General features: G+C 64.6%; 2 protein-coding genes across 3 annotated transcripts in view; one reads left to right on the forward strand and one right to left on the reverse strand.

Moving 5' to 3' along the window:
* PIEZO1 (piezo type mechanosensitive ion channel component 1) overlaps nucleotides 1-16355 on the forward strand; it is a 29753-nt gene extending 13398 nt beyond the window's left edge. Inside the window, exons 14-51 of the mRNA XM_019505254.1 lie at nucleotides 164-342; nucleotides 932-1080; nucleotides 1322-1501; nucleotides 1731-1840; nucleotides 1994-2154; nucleotides 2429-2605; nucleotides 2741-2866; nucleotides 2981-3181; nucleotides 3285-3489; nucleotides 3703-3807; nucleotides 4299-4452; nucleotides 4818-5061; nucleotides 5268-5364; nucleotides 5550-5718; nucleotides 6045-6134; nucleotides 6352-6440; nucleotides 6886-6957; nucleotides 7576-7676; nucleotides 8210-8297; nucleotides 8427-8498; nucleotides 8840-9012; nucleotides 9100-9224; nucleotides 9459-9650; nucleotides 9945-10203; nucleotides 10325-10513; nucleotides 10636-10906; nucleotides 11048-11156; nucleotides 11349-11496; nucleotides 11604-11818; nucleotides 12131-12289; nucleotides 12512-12659; nucleotides 12756-12944; nucleotides 14038-14130; nucleotides 14241-14413; nucleotides 14522-14644; nucleotides 15068-15147; nucleotides 15429-15624; nucleotides 16047-16355. Coding sequence (XP_019360799.1) covers nucleotides 164-342; nucleotides 932-1080; nucleotides 1322-1501; nucleotides 1731-1840; nucleotides 1994-2154; nucleotides 2429-2605; nucleotides 2741-2866; nucleotides 2981-3181; nucleotides 3285-3489; nucleotides 3703-3807; nucleotides 4299-4452; nucleotides 4818-5061; nucleotides 5268-5364; nucleotides 5550-5718; nucleotides 6045-6134; nucleotides 6352-6440; nucleotides 6886-6957; nucleotides 7576-7676; nucleotides 8210-8297; nucleotides 8427-8498; nucleotides 8840-9012; nucleotides 9100-9224; nucleotides 9459-9650; nucleotides 9945-10203; nucleotides 10325-10513; nucleotides 10636-10906; nucleotides 11048-11156; nucleotides 11349-11496; nucleotides 11604-11818; nucleotides 12131-12289; nucleotides 12512-12659; nucleotides 12756-12944; nucleotides 14038-14130; nucleotides 14241-14413; nucleotides 14522-14644; nucleotides 15068-15147; nucleotides 15429-15624; nucleotides 16047-16296 — 5861 coding nt within the window. The 3' untranslated portion in view covers nucleotides 16297-16355. The remainder of the gene's footprint in view (nucleotides 1-163; nucleotides 343-931; nucleotides 1081-1321; nucleotides 1502-1730; nucleotides 1841-1993; nucleotides 2155-2428; nucleotides 2606-2740; nucleotides 2867-2980; nucleotides 3182-3284; nucleotides 3490-3702; nucleotides 3808-4298; nucleotides 4453-4817; nucleotides 5062-5267; nucleotides 5365-5549; nucleotides 5719-6044; nucleotides 6135-6351; nucleotides 6441-6885; nucleotides 6958-7575; nucleotides 7677-8209; nucleotides 8298-8426; nucleotides 8499-8839; nucleotides 9013-9099; nucleotides 9225-9458; nucleotides 9651-9944; nucleotides 10204-10324; nucleotides 10514-10635; nucleotides 10907-11047; nucleotides 11157-11348; nucleotides 11497-11603; nucleotides 11819-12130; nucleotides 12290-12511; nucleotides 12660-12755; nucleotides 12945-14037; nucleotides 14131-14240; nucleotides 14414-14521; nucleotides 14645-15067; nucleotides 15148-15428; nucleotides 15625-16046) is intronic.
* Nucleotides 16356-17112: 757 nt separating this feature from the next.
* CTU2 (cytosolic thiouridylase subunit 2) overlaps nucleotides 17113-18040 on the reverse strand; it is an 11200-nt gene continuing 10272 nt past the window's right edge. Inside the window, exons 12-14 of one of the 2 annotated variants that reach the window (XM_019505403.1) lie at nucleotides 17876-17945; nucleotides 17554-17612; nucleotides 17113-17358 (exon numbers count right to left, since the gene is read on the reverse strand). In XM_019505403.1, the coding sequence (XP_019360948.1) occupies nucleotides 17292-17358; nucleotides 17554-17612; nucleotides 17876-17945 (196 nt within the window). In that variant the 3' untranslated portion in view covers nucleotides 17113-17291. The remainder of the gene's footprint in view (nucleotides 17359-17553; nucleotides 17613-17875; nucleotides 17946-18040) is intronic. The other variant, XM_019505404.1, reaches the window with a different exon arrangement.

An 18040-nucleotide genomic window follows, 5' to 3' on the forward strand; every position in this document is an offset into this window, starting at 1 on the left:
CCTCTCTGCAGGGGCGGGGGGCTTCTGGCACCTTGCCCACTACTCCCCCCAGTTGTGGCTTGAGGGTTAGGTGCCCCGGTAAAGAGGGCAGGAAGTTTTGGGCGCTGGCTGCAGTGGAGATGATGCCCCCTTGGCCCCAGCTCTGAGCGGCGGTGCCTTGCAGAGGCGAGCGGGCGGCCGCGGGTGCTGCGGGTGCTGGGCGGGCTGGTGACGGCGTTCTACGCCAAGTACTGGATCCTGGTGTGCGCCGGCATGTTCATCGTGGTCAGCTTCGCCGGGCGCCTCGTCGTCTACAAGATCGTCTACATGTTCCTCTTCCTCCTCTGCCTCACCCTCTTCCAGGTGAGCGGGGTGGGAGCATGGAGCTGGGCATGCCCTGGGTACTAGGAGAGGGGCATGGAGCTGGGTATGCCCTGGGTGCTAGCAGGGGGGTGCCGTGCTGGGTATGACCTGGGTGCTAGCAGGGGGGTACCATGCTGGGCATGCCCTGGGTGCTAGCAGGGGGATATGAAGTTGGGAATGCCCTGGGTGCTGGGGGGGTCATGGAGCTGGGCATGCCCTCAGTGCCAGCAGGGGTCACTGAACTGGGCATACCCTGGGTGCTGTGTGGGGGCACTGTGATGGGCAAGCCCTGGGTGCTAGCAGGATGTCAGGGGCTCTTAGCATTTGCCTTCAGGCTGGTGCCATGGGGCAGTGCCCTGAAGCAGGGGTAGGTGGTGGGGCCCCCTTTGCAAGACAAGTCCATGTGCCTGCCCCATGCCCAGGCTCCCAGGGGCACAGCCAGGGGCTGGAGGGGGGCCGGACACTCATCCCAGGCCCCCCAGCCTCCCTGGGCAGGGTTGATCCAGAGTAGCTCTGGGGCAGGGCAGGGCTGGGGGGCGGATGCGGCAGGCTGCCCCGTCCCTGGGCACTCATGGCTCTTGCCCCACAGGTGTACTACAGCCTGTGGCGGAAGCTGCTGAAGGGTTTCTGGTGGCTGGTGGTGGCCTACACCATGCTGGTGCTCATCGCCGTCTACACGTACCAGTTCCAGGACTTCCCCGCCTACTGGCGCAACTTCACCAGCCTCACCGACGGGCAGTGAGTGACGCCAGCCCCTGCCCGGGCACCTCTCCCCACCATGGAGATGTGCCCTGTGCGGTGTGGGGCAAAACTCAGGGGTCCGGGGGGGGTCCATATCCTTGCTCAGGGAGAAGTGGGAATGCATGTGGAGATCATGGCTCAAAGCCACAGGGCAGCCCCATCCACGCTGGTCTCGTGGGACTAGCAGCCTCGGGCTGATGGGGCCAGGGCTTGAACCACTGCCCTTCTCTCCCCGCAGGCTGAGGGACCTGGGCCTGGAGCAGTTCAGCGTGTCCGCGCTCTTCTCCAGCATCCTCATCCCCGGCTTCTTCCTGCTGGCCTGCATCCTGCAGCTGCACTACTTCCACCGCCCCTTCATGCGCATCACCGACCCCGAGCACGCGCCCGCCCCGGCGCCTTGCTCCCACCTTGCCCCCAGGTACACCCGGGGCTGCTGCTGGGGGGTGGGGGCTCCTTCACATGCACCAAGCAGCTGGGTGGCTGCATCCTCCAGGGCTGGGGCTGGAAAGAACCTGGGGCAGGGGTCTGCAGTCTCAGCAGGGTGGGGGGCCTACCTCTCTGCATCCTGGGTGGGGCTGGGGGAGCCGAAGCAAGACGCAGAGGGTCGCGGGGTGACCCGTGCCAACCCCTCCCTCCCTCCCCGCTAGGCCCGAGGAGGAGGAGTACGAGAGCCGCTTGCTGCGGGATGCCCGGGGGCAGGAGGAGGAAGGCGGCAAGGCTGAGGCTGAGCAGGGAGGCTCAGACACTGCCTCAGAAGGTGAGTGCCCCCCAGGGCGGTGCCCCATTGGGTCAGGGGGCTGGGTCGGGGTGTCTGGGCTCACTGTGGGTCCAGCTGTGTGGGGCAGGGGCGCGCAGGTGCCAGCCGGGCTGATGGGCTGTCCTGTCCCCCCCGCCACCCTCTTGCTTGCAGCAGTGCCCAGCAAGTGGGGCTTGGTGCTGGAGCGGCTGGAGGTGCTGGGCCGGGGCTTCTCAGACGTGCTGACACGGGGGCAGGTCTTCGTGCGGCGCGTGCTGGAGCTGCATGTCCTCAAGCTGGTGGCGCTGTACACCGTCTGGGTGGCACTGCAGGAGGTACCAGGGCTGGGGGGAGCTGTGCGGGGGGTTTAGGAGCCCTGGAGGAGGGGCTCCAGCTGGAGTCCAAGGGATTCCCTCCATTGATGGGGTCCTGGATAGATGGCAGGGGAGTGTTCCCTGCAGCTGGGGGGTCCTGGAGGGGGGAGCCAGCCCCTCAGGGGGTCTTCAGGCTGCATCAGTTCTCCCCTGGCACCGGCATAGTGGCCAAGTGGCGGGGACTGTGGCTCCAGTCCAGACCTCCGTCCATCCATCTGTCCATCCATCCGTGCAGGTGTCGGTGATGAACTTCCTGCTGGTGGCACTGTGGGCCTTCGCGCTGCCCTACGGGCGCTTCCGCCACATGGCCTCCTGCCTCTCCACCGTCTGGACCTGCATCATCATAGTCTGCAAGATGCTCTATCAGCTCGAGGTTGTCCAGCCCAGCGACTACTACAGCAACTGCACCCAGGTTGGCCCGTACGCCTAGGGCAGCAGGCATCTGGCTGCTGGGCTGGGTGGAGGAGGGCACGGGGTGGTGCCCGGCTCGTGGGAGGGACTGGAGACCCACCCCCTGCCCTTGCTCATGGCCGCCCATGCTCTGCAGCCTCTGCTGAACAGCACCAACCTGCCAGCTGCAGAGCTGCACAACTCCACGCTGTACCGTGGCCCGGTGGACCCTGCCAACTGGTTCGGCATCCGCAAGGGCTACCCCAACCTGGGCTACATCCAGGTGTGTGACCCCCGTCTCCCGTCCCCACAGTCCTGGGGCTCAGCTTGGGCTTGCGAGAGCCGGCACCTGGGGCTCAAGGTGGGACTCGAACCCCTGCCCCTGTCCCCATGACAGAACCATCTGCTGGTGCTGCTGCTGCTGGTGTTCGAGGCGGCGGTGTACCGGCGCCAGGAGTACTACCGCTGGCAGCACCAGCTGGTGCCGCCTGCCACCGAGACCATCTTCGAGGAGGGCACGCGGGCCCGGCTGGACCAGGGCTTGCTACCCTGTGCCCAATACTTCCTCAACTACTTCTACTACAAGTTTGGGCTGGAGGTGAGTTCAGGCAGGGGGTTCCCCGGTTGAGCAAGCACCTGCAGAGGGGAGGACAGGGGGTACCTGGATAGCAGCTCAGCCCCCTCCCTCCCTCCCTCCTTAGATCTGCTTCCTGATGACGGTGAACGTGATCGGGCAGAGGATGAACTTCATGGTGATCCTGCATGGCTGCTGGCTGGTTGTCATCCTGACCCGGCGCCGCCGCGCCGCCGTGGCCCGCCTCTGGCCCAAGTACTGCCTCTTCCTGGCTCTCTTCCTGCTCTACCAGTACCTGCTGTGCGTGGGCATCCCCCCAGCCCTCTGCAAAGGTAATGGGGCAGGGGGAGGGGGTCAAGCTGGGGTAGGCGTGAGCCTGCAGCTCCTGGGGACAGGTGGGGGGGCAGGTGGCACCCCAAATAGGTTGTGCAGGGGGCTGGGGGCAGCCAGGGGGTTCTCAGGACCCAGGGCGGGGAGTGGGGTCCTTAGAGGATGTGCCTGCCCCCCTTACCCCCGTGATTCCGCTGACCCCCCTCTTGCTGCAGACTACCCCTGGAGGTGGAGCCGCTCCATCCCCCTCAACTCGGCGCTCATCAAGTGGATGTACCTGCCCGACTTCTACATGGCGCCCAACTCCATCAACCTCATCAGTGAGTGCGGGCAGCTCCGTCTGGGGCATTGGCATGTCCTCCTGTCCCTCTGCCTGTCCGTCCATCCATCTGTTTGAGCTCCCGGCAGAGGTTGGGCGCAGGCCCATGCCCCTCATCCGTGGACAGCAGACTCCTGGGTACTGGGCACTGCCCTGCCCCTTGTGTACTGGCCCATGAGCAGGCAGGGATCCCTACCAGCTGGATCTCTGGCTGAACTTCCCAGGGAGGAGGCGGGACCTGGGGCTAGCCCTGCCCACTTCAGGAAGGAGGAGGATCCTGGTTGTGGTTTCATCCCCTTGCGGGGAGGAGCTTATCTGGAGGTCCACCCCCTTTGCAAGGAAGGGGTGTGGCTTGCCCCTTTTTAGGGTGGAACCTGGCTGGAGTCCCACCTCTTTGCGAGCAGGGGGAGGGGTCAGGACAGTGCCCCCTCACCTCTTTGCAAGGGAGGGGAGGGGTTTGCAGGTCCAGCTCTGACCCCCTGGTCCCCGCAGGCGACTTCCTGCTGCTACTCTGTGCCTCCCAGCAGTGGCGAGTCTTCGAGGCGGAGCGCACGGAGGAGTGGCGCCGGGCAGCTGGCGGGAACACCGACCACCTGGACCCTGCTCGTGACGGGCACAATCCCGTGCCCAACTTCATCAACTGCCGGTGGGTGCCTGGCTCCCAGGGACGCCCCTGCCGGGGTGCCCTATACTGCCCCTTCGCTCTGGCATTGGAAGGGGGAGATGGCCAGGGGGTGCAACCTGGGACACAGCTGAGGGGCATCAGCACGGTGCCCGGAGATGCAGGTGACGCTGTCAGGGGCTGAGACCCAGGATGTAGGATGCCCGTGAAACGCTCATGTGGCCCCTTGCCAGTCACAATCCGCGGGTGGAGGGAGAGAGGGACCCCCAGATCTGCAGTGCCCCAGCCGTGGGGAGCAGCCTGCACCTGGGACAAGCATCCTAAATCCCGGGGGCTGCTGGCCTTGCTGTAGGGCTTCCCTGACCGCCCCATCCTGGCCCCGTTGGCAGGTCCTACCTGGACATGGTGAAAGTGGTGGTTTTCCGCTACCTCTTCTGGTTCGTGCTGGTCGTGGTCTTCATCACGGGAGCCACTCGCATCAGCATCTTCGGCCTGGGCTACCTGCTAGCCTGCTTCTACCTGCTGCTCTTCGGCACGGCCATGCTGAGCAAGCCAGCCCGGGCGCGCCTGGCCATCTGGGACTGCCTCATCCTCTACAACGTCACCGTTATCATCTCCAAGAACATGCTCTCGGTAGGTGCCCAGGGCAGGGCCTGGGAAGAGAGCCCCGTTCCCTCTAGGGACCCCCCCCATACTGCCGCTTCTGTGCCCATTGCTCTGGCATTGCAAGGGGGAGGAGGGGTGCTACCTAGGAGGCAGATGCAGCTGAGAGCTGGGGCGAGCGCAGCCCAAGGCTGTTGTAGCTGCCTGACCGCCCCATCCCCTGCTCCTTCCCGCAGCTCCTCTCCTGCGTCTTCGTGCAGCAGATGCAGAACAGCTTCTGCTGGGTGATCCAGCTCTTCAGCCTGGTGTGCACCGTGAAGGGCTACTATGACCGTGAGTACCCACCTTGGCATCACCTCCCTCTGTCCCTCCCAGCACCGGGGGTGCAGGGGCTGGGAGGGGACAGAGGCTCCCAGGGGTCTTTGGGGTACAGGGTTGGGGGTATCCCAGTGTGAGTGGGCATCCCCCAGATTGAGTCTGGCCACAGGTGCCTGACTGTCCCCTTTCCCCTCTGCCAGCCAAGAGCATGAGCCGAGACCAGGACTGTGCGCTGCCTGTGGAGGAGGCCGGCATCATCTGGGATAGCATCTGCTTCTTCTTCCTGCTGCTCCAGCGCCGTGTCTTCCTCAGCTACTACTTCCTGCACGTCACTGCCGACCTCCAGGCCTCTGCCCTGCAGGCCTCCAGGTGAGGCTGAGGGTCATGGAGCTCACTTCCCCAGGGGGGCCATGGCCTGAACTCCAAGCGGCCCCTGCCAGCTGGGGTTTGCCTCAGACACCAATACATTGCACATGCATGTGTATGCACATGTGTACATCCTTTGCAGTGCCAGGCACCAGAAGCCCTGGCATGGGGTCCCCATGCCTTCCCCGACTGGCAGGGACCAAGGTGCTGGCTCTGATGGGAGATGCCAGAGCTCTGCTCTGCAGCCGTTGTCCCTTCCTGACCCCTGGATGGGGGGAGACTGGGAGCCAGGGCTGTGCCGGTGCTCATTGTCCACGGTGTCTCGGCAGGGGCTTTGCGCTGTTCAAGGCCAGCATCCTCAAGAGCATGAGCTTCCACCGCCAGGCTGAGAAGAAATCGCTGGTGCAGCTCAAGCGGCAGTGAGTGACTGTGGGGGGGGTCCCTGGCAGGGTGGGGGGCTTTCAGGATGGGATGCCTCTTTGCTGTGGGGGGAGCGGAGGAGACTGGGGTGGGGTCTGTGGTCCAGCCAGGAGTGCTGCCACCCATCGCAGTGTGCGGGGGCTTGGCGAGGGGTCCTGGAGGGCCTTGGGGAAGGGGCAGGCAGACAGGGACAGAGCTGGCCCGCCTCTGCCGCAGGATGGAGCGGATCCGTGCCAAGCAGGAGAAATACCACCAGGAGAGGCTGCCCAGTGACACCACCGAGGGTGCTGAGGACGACCGGACAGGTGAGGGGGTGTGTGGGGGGAGCAGCCTGCCCCGGGTTGCTCCAGTCATCACCTGTCCCCAGCCCAGGGCTGTTTGCCTGGCTGGTGTAGCACAGAGGTGACAGTCCCTGGCCAAGTGCATGGGACAGGCCTACCTGGGGCTCCATCACTGTCCCTGAGCAGAAGCATCTGCCTGTCCTCAGCAGCTGTGTGTTGCCCCAGCTGTGCCCCCTGCAAACCCATCCATCCTGGCAGTGCCATCACCCCAGAGCCCAGCGGGTCTCATGCCCAGCCAAAGCCTCCCTGCCCTGTGCCCCCAGTCCCCAAACTGCCCCAGCGCTGGCTCCCCTGGCATTGCCCGCTCCATGCTGAGGTCTGCCCATGCCAAGCAGCTGCCCCTGGACCGAAGCTGGGGCCGCCTGCCTGGGTGGTGCCGTCCTCACCTGGCCGTGTGGTTGCTCTGCAGAGCCCGGGGGCAGGAAGGCCCCTTCCCGGCAGCAGACACGGTGGTGGCGGCCCTGGTTAGACCATGCCGCAGGTACTGCCCGCATGCCTACGGCTCCAATGCCTGGTGGCGGGTCACTAACAGCCCCTCTCCAAGCCACCTGCGCCTCCATCACTGACTCCGTGGGTGCCCCGCATGGCTCCGATCCACCCCACTGCTCCCTCTCGCTGGTTTGTGGCCGGGGCTCGGTTAACTCTGCGTTTCTCTGCTTCTCGGGACTAACCTTGGAGGGAGAAGGGGGTTGGGTCTAGGTGGCTGGTGGGTCCAAGTCGGGGACCAGCTGGTAGGGCTCATGTGCTGGGTGGGCAAGACATGCATGTGACCCGTGTGCAGCTGCACACACAGAGGGGCGGTGGCATTGCATGGGCAGTTGTGCCCTGGGAGCTCAAGGGGCACTGGGACACAAGGGTCCTGGTGCTGGGATGTCCCAGCCAGGCCTGGACAGCACCCCCACTTCACTGTGCCTGGCTGGCCGTGGGGTTGTGAGCCTGCTCTGGATGCCCTGGCTGCGCCACATGGCTGGGAGCTGAGAGGAAGCCCCGGGGTGGTGGCTGGGGGTGATGCCAAGCACCGGGGGGGGGAGGCAGGGAGTGGGCATCCCTGCTGCAGTGCCCGGGGTGATGCTGGCACGTGTGTCCCCACCCCGCGCAGTGCTGCACTCGGGAGAGTACTTCCTGTTCGAGTCGGACAATGAGGAGGAGGAGTCATCCACGCCGGAGGAGCAGAGGCCGGCTCAGCAGAGTGCCTTCCAGGTGAGGACGGGCGGCCTCCCTGGGCCTGCAGGTGCCATGGGTAGCACAGAGGGCACCTGAACTGCTGGTCTCCCATCCATCCACCCATCTGTTGTCTCAACTTAGGGGACCCATTCCAGTCCTGTGGTCCTTTGTCATCCATCCTTGCATACATCTATGCATCCATCCACCCCTTTCCTGCCCCAGCCTGGTGTCTCCGCTCTCCATCCCTTTCCAGCCCCCCACCACTCCTCCCATCCCCCCTTTTGCGGAACCCAACCCCTGTCCCATTGCAGTGATGACCCCCCCATGGTGTGGGTCTCAGTGCCACCCCCACCCTGTGCCAGGGCCTGGCAGCTGGCTGGTGTTGGCAGGTGCCTGCTGCATTTTAGCAAGTCAGTGCAGACAGCAGGGGAGCAGCTGTCAAAGTAGGAGCCACATCCACATGCCCCGTGGGTCCCTCTGCTCACCAGGCCCCGGGGGGCAGGTGGGTGCTGGTGTTTGATGGATGGGGGTGGCCACCCAGTGCTGAGTCTCTGCCCTGTCTTGGCTAGCTGGCGTACCAAGCCTGGGTGACCAACACCAAGTCCGTGCTGCAGCAACGGGAACAGCAGGAGCAGCAGGATGCCGAGACGCCAGCGGGTAAGATGGGGTCCCTGCTCCCCACCCCCATCCCTGCCCTTGCTCACGGCACAGGATCCCGCGCACCAGCGTTGCCTGGGGGGCAAGTCTCAGCTGGCTGCAGGATGTGACCTGTTCTATGTCCCACAGGCGATGGTGCAGCTGGAGACGTGTTTGAAGCTGAGACCCCCGAGGTGCCAGAGGAGGAGCAGGAGGAGGCAGGTGGGTCACAGCCCTAGCTGGATGGGTGGTGGGTGGGACAGGGCACGTCCCTGCCTGGTGTGCCCAGGGCAAGAGCAGGACTCGCCCGCTGCCAGCATCCACCCCCGCTGGGGCAGCGCAGGTGAGAGTGCTCAGCCTGCCCTTACCCAGCCTGGAGCGAGGAGGCATCACATGCCCCAGGAAAGGCCCAAATCTCCCCAGGCCAGCACTGGGGACCCCTGTGCAGGGGGTGAGGGAGGGCTCAACCTGCAGTCAGGAGTACAGTGTGGTCTGGGCCCTCCCAGATGGGGAGGGCTGGTGCCCCTCCAGCCAGGCTCAGCAGTCCATCCCTACCCTTGCAGAGAAGAGCAACGTGGTGCAGCGGGTGTTGAGCACCCTGCGCTTCCTGGGGGTGCTGTGCCAGGCCACGGGGGACGGGATGACGCAGTGGCTGCGCGCCATCACCAGGGAGCACGCCGACATGTCCACCATCCTCTGGGTTGAGAGATACGTCCTCACCCAGAAGCTCGCCAAGGTACGGGATGCGGGGGGAGCATGGGGGGTGCCTGGCAGCTCCCCAAGCAGCAGTGCTGGGACGTGACTGCGTGCCCTTCCCTGGCAGGACGAGGACCCCCGCGGGGCCCTGGATGACCTGTACCAGCTGCCGGCAGACGACGTGCCTGCCTCGGAGGAGACTGACACACAGGGAGGGCCTGCCCGGGATGCACAGAAAGGCGCAGCTTCCAGGCAGGTGCATAGATGAGTAGGGGGCTGGGAAGGGCTGCAGGGACCCCAGTGCAAGGCAGTCGTGTCCTTGCTCTGGCCAACCAGCATCTGGGCAGGGGGGTTCCCCTTCTCAAGCAGCCAGGCTGGGATGGTGCCATGCTCCTGGCTTTGACCTGCTGTGGGGAGCAGAGGCCTGGGTCCAGCCCCTGCTGCCTGTGCTGTCCTGGCATTGACTCTCCCTGCCACCCTCTGCAGCAGTGAGGACCTGCTCGGCAAGGGGGCTCAGCCCCCAAGTGCTCCTGCCCTTCCAGCTGGCGAGGACGCCCGAAGCAGCAGTGAGGAGCAGAGCGTAGCCGCAGGCTCCCAGGAAGACGTGCAGGGATCCCAGGAGCTGCTGGCGCATCCCCGCAGCCGGATGCGGACGGCCAGCGAGCTGCTGTCACACAGGTAGTGGCTGGCAGGTGCTCGGCGAGTAGGGTTCACGTGCTTAGCTCAGTTTCATGCTGATGCAAAGCTGTGTGTGAAAGGCCTGGTGCACAGGGGCATCCTCCAGGCCCGTGGCACCCGTGCCTCACTAGGGCCATCTTGTAGTCAGACTGTAGCCCTGATATTCGGGGTCTCTGGGGTGGGTGCCTCCCCGTGACACAGCCGTGCCCCTGGGCACACTCAGCGCGGGGTCCCTGGGAGTGGCAGCAGACCCCAGAGGCTCAGTGCCGCCCGGATCCGGCCCATACCTTGCAGGCAGTTCTCCTTCGAGGAGCTGGAGGAGTCGGAGCGGTTCTACGGGGCGCAGAACCGCGCACTGCAGCTGCTGCTGGCCCTGTACCGCTTCGTGGCTGCCCACTCGGACCTGCTCTGCTATTTCATCATCATCCTCAACAACATGGTCTCCGCCTCCGTCATCTCCCTCTTCCTGCCCATCCTCGTCTTCCTCTGGGCCATGCTCTCCATCCCGCGGCCCAGCAAGCGCTTCTGGATGACTGCCATCGTCTACACCGAGGTGGGGTCTGGGTCTGTGGTGGAAAGCCTTGTGCCCGGTGTGGGGGAGCTGTGTGCAGCCAGGGGGGGTGCCGCTGCTGGGACCCAGACCCCCGCTGACCTGCTGCCTTCCTTTGTCCCAGGTGATGGTGGTGGTGAAATACCTCTTCCAGTTCGGGTTCTTCCCCTGGAACAGCTACTCCTCTCTGGTGCGCAATGAGGGCAAGCCCTACTTCCCGCCCCGCATCCTGGGCCTGGACAAGACCGACCGCTACATCAAGTACGACCTGATCCAGCTCATGGCTCTCTTCTTCCACCGCTCCCTCCTGCAGGTGAGAGCCCTGGGATGGCACCTGCCCGAGCTCCCAGGAACCAGGCCTCAAGTGCTCCCTGCCCCGGGCAGGGCTGTCCCCCCCGAGCCTTGACACTGGGGCTTTCTCCTCACCCTCTGCAGCGCTACGGCTTGTGGGATCATGAGGATGCTGATGCCAAGCCACCGCGGGAGCCCGAGCGGGCGGAGGACGAGGCGCCCAAAGCCGCAGAGCCCCCGGCTGTGCTGGGCAGTGGGGACGACAGGGCGGTGGAGCTGACTGTCCTGGGGCCAGAGCCGGAGCTGCTGGATGAAGGGGCAGGGGATGGGGAGCCAGCAAGCCAGCTGCGCTTGAGGAGGAAGAAGAAGAAGAAGAGGAAATGGGGCAGAAAGCAGAAGGTGGAGGCTGCGGCAGGTACGTGGGGTCTGGGCGACAACCGGGAGGGACTGGCCCAGGCCCCTGCACCCCTACCCTCCTAGCCCCATGCAGGGGGGCTGAGGCAGGGACGTGCCAGGTGAGAGCAGGGGGGTGATGCTTTGCCCTGTGTCTGAGCAGAGGAGGGCACAGCAGAGGAAGAGGAGGAGGAGGAGGAGGAGAAGCCCAGTCCATCCCGACAGAGGCTGAAGGCTGCTGGGCTCCGAGTCAAGAGCTGCTTCCTGGCTGCGTAAGTGCCTGGGGACCACCTTCCCTTCCCTTCCCCCGCCAGGGAATTGGAGGTTGAGAGAGGGACGGCACGGGGGCTTTTCTGGGGAGCGGGACCCAGGCAGTGCCCCTGGTGCTGCTGAGGGAGGTGGAGACTGTGCCTGGGTGGAGGGGACAGTGCGGGTGACCCCGGTGCCCACCCACTGCCCGGCAGGACGCAAAGCATGTACCAGCCAGTGCGCAGGTTCTTCCGGGACATCCTGCACACGCAGTACCGGGCAGCCACCGACGTCTACGCCCTCATGTTTCTGGCCGACGTCGTTGACTTCATCATCATCATCTTCGGCTTCTGGGCCTTTGGGGTGAGCTGTGCAGGAGGGGGCTGCACCCTGGCCCCTTGCCCTACCGGAGAGGCGCAGTGCCGGCGTCCGGCCCCCCTCCCGTGACATCTGTGTCTGGCTCCCCACAGAAGCACTCGGCGGCTGCGGACATCACGTCCTCGCTGTCAGACGACCAGGTGCCCGAGGCCTTCCTGGTGATGCTGCTCATCCAGTTCTCCACCATGGTTATCGACCGAGCTCTCTACCTCCGCAAGACCGTGCTGGGCAAGCTCATCTTCCAGGTCATCCTCGTCTTTGGCATCCACCTCTGGATGTTCTTCATCCTGCCGGCCGTCACCGAGAGGTACTGGGATCCGGTTCTCCCCACCACCGTGACGAGTGCGTGCCTGGGCACCACAGCCCCATGCTCCCGGGGTCCTGCGGACTCTCCACTTGTGCTCAGAGTCGGGACACCTGGGTCCTTTTCTCTTTCCTGGGCATGCACAGGCCAGGCCCTGCCTTTGGGCTTCCCCGTGACGGGTCGGGGGCATTGAGGGCAGTGAATGAGCCCTGTTGTAGGCTGGGGTATGCGTCCCTTGCTCTCTCCACCCTGGATCCAACTTGGGGGGACCCCTGGAGCCTGGGCCTGATGCGCCTCCCCCACATCTCCCCACAGGATGTTCAGCCTGAACACGGTTGCCCAACTCTGGTACTTTGTGAAATGCATCTACTTCGCCCTGTCGGCTTATCAGATCCGCTGCGGCTACCCCACTCGTATCCTGGGCAACTTCCTCACCAAGAAATACAACCACCTCAACCTGTTCCTCTTCCAAGGGTACCTGCCCCAGAGGGGAGGCACTGCTACCCTAAGCCAAGTGGCTGGGGGGTAGGGATAGGGGGTTGCCCTCTGATAGTAGCATGGGGTGGGGTTGCAGGGGTCGACCCCCAGCCAAGACCAGCATTTGGGACAGGAGGTGAAGGATGCTGGTCAGCTTGGCTCCCGGGGACGTGCAACCGGCACCCTCCCCAACACCTCTTAAACACCCCCCCGCTACAGGTTTCGCCTGGTGCCGTTCCTGGTGGAGCTGCGCGCCGTGATGGACTGGGTCTGGACCGACACCACGCTGTCCCTGTCCAACTGGATGTGCGTGGAGGACATCTACGCCAACATCTTCATCATCAAGTGCAGCCGGGAGACCGAGAAGGTGGGCACTGCCCGTCCCTGGCCCTGGGTCCCTCTCCAGCAAGGGCTGCTACCTCCCTTGGGGACCCTACCCTGAACCCCCGCTCCCCCTCCACAGAAATACCCACAGCCCAAGGGCCAGAAGAAGAAGAAGATCGTCAAGTACGGCATGGGCGGCCTCATCATCCTCTTCCTCATCTGCATCATCTGGTTCCCGCTGCTCTTCATGTCGCTTGTGCGCTCCGTGGTGGGGGTGGTCAACCACCCCATCGACGTCACCGTCACCCTCAAGCTGGGTGGCTATGAGGTAACAGGGGGCGGAGCCTGTTCCAACTGGGGGCGGAGCTTGTGTTCCAGGTAGGGGTGGCGCTTGATATGGGGGGGCACAGCTTGTGCCCCAGCTGGGGGTGGGGCTTGTCCTAGAGGAGGAGCCTGTGCCCTAGATGGGGGTGGAGCTTGTCATGCCACACTTTAAGAGGGATGTGGACAGCATGGAGAGGGTCCAGAGGAGGCCACTCGTATGATCAAGGGACAGCAGGGCAGGTCCTATGAGGAAAGGTTGCGGGACCTGAACCTGTTCAGCCTTCAAAAGAGAAGGCTGAGGGGGGATCTTGTGGCCTGTTATAAACTGGTTAGGGGGGATCAGCAGGCGCTGGGGGAGTCCCTGTTCCCCCGAGCGCCGCAAGGAGTGACCAGGAACAACGGTCACAAGCTGGCGGAGGGAAGGTTTAAGTTGGACATCAGGAGGCGCTACTTCACGGTCAGGGCGGCTAGGGTCTGGAACCAGCTTCCAAGTGAGGTGGTGCAGGCTCCCACCCTGGGGGTTTTTAAGAGGAGGTTGGATGACCACCTTACTGGGGTCGTTTGACCCCAGTGCTATTCCTACTGTGGCAGGGGGTCGGACTAGATGATCTGCTCAGGTCCCTTCCTACCCTAGAAACCATGAAACTATGAAACTATGGGGGTGGGGGTGGTGTCTCATATGGGGGTGGAGCTTGTCCTCGGGGCAGAGCTTGTTTTGGATGGGGGCTCAGCATGTCCTGGAGGAGGAGCCTGTGCCCCAGGTGGGGGTGGAGCTTGTGCCCCAGGTGGGGATGAAGTCTGTGGTCTGCCAGGGCAGGAGGGCGGTGCCACCAGGGGCAGATGCCCATCTCACCCACCGCCCTGGCTGCAGAGGGACGAGCTGCCTGGTTGGCAGGGCAGGGCTCTGTCCTTGGAGCCAGGACTCCTGGGTCCTCTCTTGGCTCGTGCTGGACCCCAGGGCCGGGCAGAGCCCTGGGAGACCCTCCCAAGGTGATGTGCAGTCCCTGCTCTCCATAGTGGACTGCCTGGGGGGAGGGGGTCCTGAGTCTCTACCCTCTCCCCCCATACTGACGGCTTCCCCCTTCCCTGTGCCACAGCCTCTCTTCACCATGAGCGCGCAGCAGCAGTCGATCCAGCCCTTCACGCCCCGCAACTACGAGGACCTCACCAAGCAGTTCGAGAGGCAGCCGGTGAGGGACCCCCAGTGCTCCTGAGGGGCAGGGCCTGGCTGCCGGGGCGGGGGGGTTGCTCTATGGCTCCGGGCTCTGACCCCTCTCCCCCACCGGGTGCCATGCTGCAGGTGGCTATGCAGTTCATCACGCTGTATGGCTACGAGGACATCGTGACGGCGCGGATCGAGGGCAGCTCTGGCTCGGTGTGGAGCATCAGCCCCCCCAGCCGTGAGCAGATGCGCTGCGAGCTGCAGAATGGCTCGTCTGACATCACCCTCCGCTTTACCTGGAGCTTCCAGAGGTGCAGGCAGGGGCTGGAGCAGGGGCAGGGACTTCCAGAGGTCCCAGCCGGGCTGGGCAGGTGCCCCGTCCTGTCCCTGCTCCTGGCTCACGTCCTCCCTCCCCACAGGGACCTGGGCAAGGGCGGCACCGTGGAGCACACCTTTGACAAGCACACTACCGACCTGCAGCCTGGCACCCCCGTGCGCTCCGAGCTGGCCCAGCTGCTGCAGGGCACCCGGGATGCCCCCGTGTGAGTGCAGGGCTGGTGGGGAGCTGGGGGTCTGGCTGGGATGGGTCTCCCAGCCTGCTGCCTCCTGGCCTGGGTGGGCAGAACCCTTGCACTATGCAGCGGGGAGGGGGTGCTGGTGGGAGTCCAGGGCCATCGTGCCCACAGGCAGATGTGGAAAGGGGCAACTGGAACCAGTCAGGGGTTGGTTGCTTCAGCCAGCATCTATGGGACTGGCTGCCAGAGCTATGCAGGGTCCTTGCTGCCAGCAGCCAGCTCAGCCCCCAGTGCCAGCTGGTTTGGAAGGACCCAGGTGTCCGGGCTGGCACGCCTGGAGCTGCTGCATAGGGGTACAGCAACCCTACAGCCTGTACCAAGACCCTGTCACACCAAGCTGAGATGGACAGACAGGGCCGGTGGTCTCTATCACACCTCACTCTGTTGCAGGCGGGTCCCCAGGCTCTTCCCGCAGTACATCCGGGCGCCTAACGGCCCCGAGGCCAACCCTGTCAAGCAGCTGCTGCCCGGTGAGTGAGCTTACCTGGGGGTATTCCTATAGTACCAGGCCCCTCACCTCTGCTTTGACCCTGGGGCCAGCAGATGCTGGGAGTTTGGGTACCCGTGGCTTGGTTTGGGGGCAAAGGGGAAGGCAACTGGGGGGAGAATGAGCCTTGTGTCCCTCTGTCTTGCTGTCACACCAGCAGAGACGGACATGGCCGAGGTCCCCCCACTCCTTGCTGCCCTGGAAGCAGCAATGGGGGGCACACAGGGTGGGAGCCCATGTCCTGACCCCCTCTCTCCCCCGCAGACGAGGAGGACAGCTACCTGGATGTGGAGGTTCAGCTGAAGCGGGAGCAGGTGGGCACGGGGGCTGGGGGCGACAGCTTCCTGGAGTGGTGGGTGGTGCAGCTGCAGGACTGCACCACCGACTGCAGCATCCTGCCCATGGTCATCTTCAACGACAAAGTCAGCCCGCCCAGCCTGGGCTTCCTGGCCGGCTACGGGTGAGTGCCAGGATCCCACACGCCACAGCCCTAAGAGCCCCCAGCCTCTGCTGGGAAAGGGTCATGGGTCTGCAACTTGGTGGGCAGGGATACGGACCTGGCTCTTGGGTCCTGCAGGGTGGGAGTGGGGAGAGACGCACCTTTTTGGTCCTGGGGCTGGAGGGGGGCACAGCTGCCCACAGCATGCTACAAGCTGTGCCCACTGCCATGCAAAAAGCAGGGCATGGGGGCTTCCGGGCCTCCCATCCCATTTCCCCTGCCGGCTGAGTGCCCTCAGGCTGTGGCTGGCTCCCCAGAGACCCTAGAAACAGGATCAAGGCCACCAGGCTGGACCAGACTGAAGCAGTGGGGTCCCACCTGGGTGTGGAGGGTGAGAGAAAGGAGAGCTGCCCCCCATGCTGACCCCAGTGCCGCCCCGGCAGGATCATGGGGCTGTACGTGTCCATCGTGCTGGTGATTGGGAAGTTCGTGCGGGGCTTCTTCAGCGAGATCTCGCACTCCATCATGTTCGAGGAGCTGCCGTGCGTGGACCGCATCCTCAAGCTGTGCCAGGACATCTTCCTCGTGCGCGAGACGGGCGAGCTGGCACTGGAGGAGGAACTCTATGCCAAGCTCATCTTCCTCTACCGCTCCCCTGAGACCATGATCAAGTGGACGCGGGAGAAGGAGTAGGGCCCTGGCCACCCCGTCTGTCACAGCGGATGCCTTACACCAGCGCCTGCCAGGGCAAGGAGGTGCCCGGAGCGGGGTGAGGGGGCCCACCATGAGCCACCCCCTGCCCTGGTCCTGAGCCGTGCCAGAGAGCAGAGGCGCCTGCGTGGGGGCTCAGCCGTGGGCTTTTTAAAAGGAACTTTCTTAACAGCTTAAAAAACCCTTAGAAAGGGGTGGGGGTGGCCAGCCCCATCCCTGCCTGCGGGGTGCTCCCCACCCCCCTGCCGCAGTGCCTTCCAGGCTGGGCTGCCCCCAGGCTGAGCTGCACCCCCAGAGCCCTGGCGTGGGTGCAGGTTGCACTACAAACACGTGGAAGCAATAGCCCCCCCTTCTCCCAGCGCAGCCCCGGGGCCCTCCGGGCGTTGTGGAGCTCAGGAGGGCCCCGGTGGCTCGCCGTGGACTTTGCCAAGCACCAGGAACTCAGCGGAGCGTGGCTGTTCCCCCCTACCCCACCCCGAGCCGTGGGGCTTGCTCCAGCTGGACTGTGGACTCTTTTGTAACGTCAAATGGTTTATTTATACAGATATATAATAAAAATCAAACCAAGGCTCTGTGCATCCTGGACTGACTGCTGGGGCAGGGGGTGGGATGGGGGTGAAGGGCCTGAAGCCACCTCACCCACTGTGCTGCCCACCGACCCCCTCTGCCTTTGCAGGCAGTCCTGGCGCGGGGCTGAGTTGGAGGCCCCGGAGCCAGGCTGGGGTTTGTGGAGGGCGGCTGTGCCCGCCTGGTCAGACAGACCATCTCAGGAACCGCAACCCAGGAGCTGCGGCCTCTAGCTGAAAGGCTGCTTGGAGCTAAGTGAGTGGACTGGGGCCAGTGCACGGGCACGGGATGAAGGCTCCAGTTGCTGGGAAACCCAGGCCTAAGCCATGCAGTGGTCTCCCCCAGGGAGCTGCCTCTCTTCTTTGAAAGAGACCTGATGCATTGCCCTTGGGGGCAACCGTGGGCCAGGCTCAGCTCTTGGGCTCCGCAGCCTCGTCCTCCAGCAAGTACTCCTGGATCTCCTGCTTTATTGCAGCCCTGCAAGGGAGCACGGCCTCAACGTCCAGCCTGGCGTGGAACCAGGTGCCCTTACTGTCATGGAGGGGGTAAGGGGTGCCTGGCCCTGCAGCAGGTGGGGCAGGGGCAAATCCGAAGGCTGCATGGCTGCCCAGTCTGATTTGTAACCCTGATCCTGGTCCAATGAACCCCCCTGCCATCTCCCCAGCCCGGTACCTGCGCCTCCTGCGCTCAGCCTCTGACCGGATATAGGGTGGGAGTGGCTCCAGGCAGGTCTGCAATGGGCAGGAGGTGAGAGGGGGGCATGGCTGTAGGGGCAGCAGGGTTTCTGCTCATGGGACACCCCCACCCCCAGACAGGTGCAGCACCCAGGTCCTTTGCCTGAGGTCTGGACTTCCAGCCCTGCCAGCAGTTAGGAGCTCTGGCTGCTGTCTCAGGGGCCAGACCCGGGGTCCCCTTCCTGCTGAAAGCAAAGCTCAGCACTGGGTGGAGGAGACGAGCTGGCCTGGCACCCCGGGGTGGGTGGCAGAAGACTTACCATGTCCTTGATGGTGAGTCTGCAGCCATAGCACAGCAATGGCAGGAAGTCAGCCCAGGCCTTGGTCCTGCGGGGAGAAGGCAGGAGGGAAGAGCTGAGCACCACAAGCTGCGCCTGGGCTGAGCCAGCTGCGGGTGGGGGAGAGGATCAGGAAGGCGGCTGCTC

Source organism: Gavialis gangeticus, unplaced genomic scaffold (assembly GCF_001723915.1).
Source record: "Gavialis gangeticus isolate Ggan-Ray unplaced genomic scaffold, GavGan_comp1, whole genome shotgun sequence".
In the NCBI taxonomy this organism is placed as follows: Eukaryota; Metazoa; Chordata; order Crocodylia; family Gavialidae; genus Gavialis; species Gavialis gangeticus.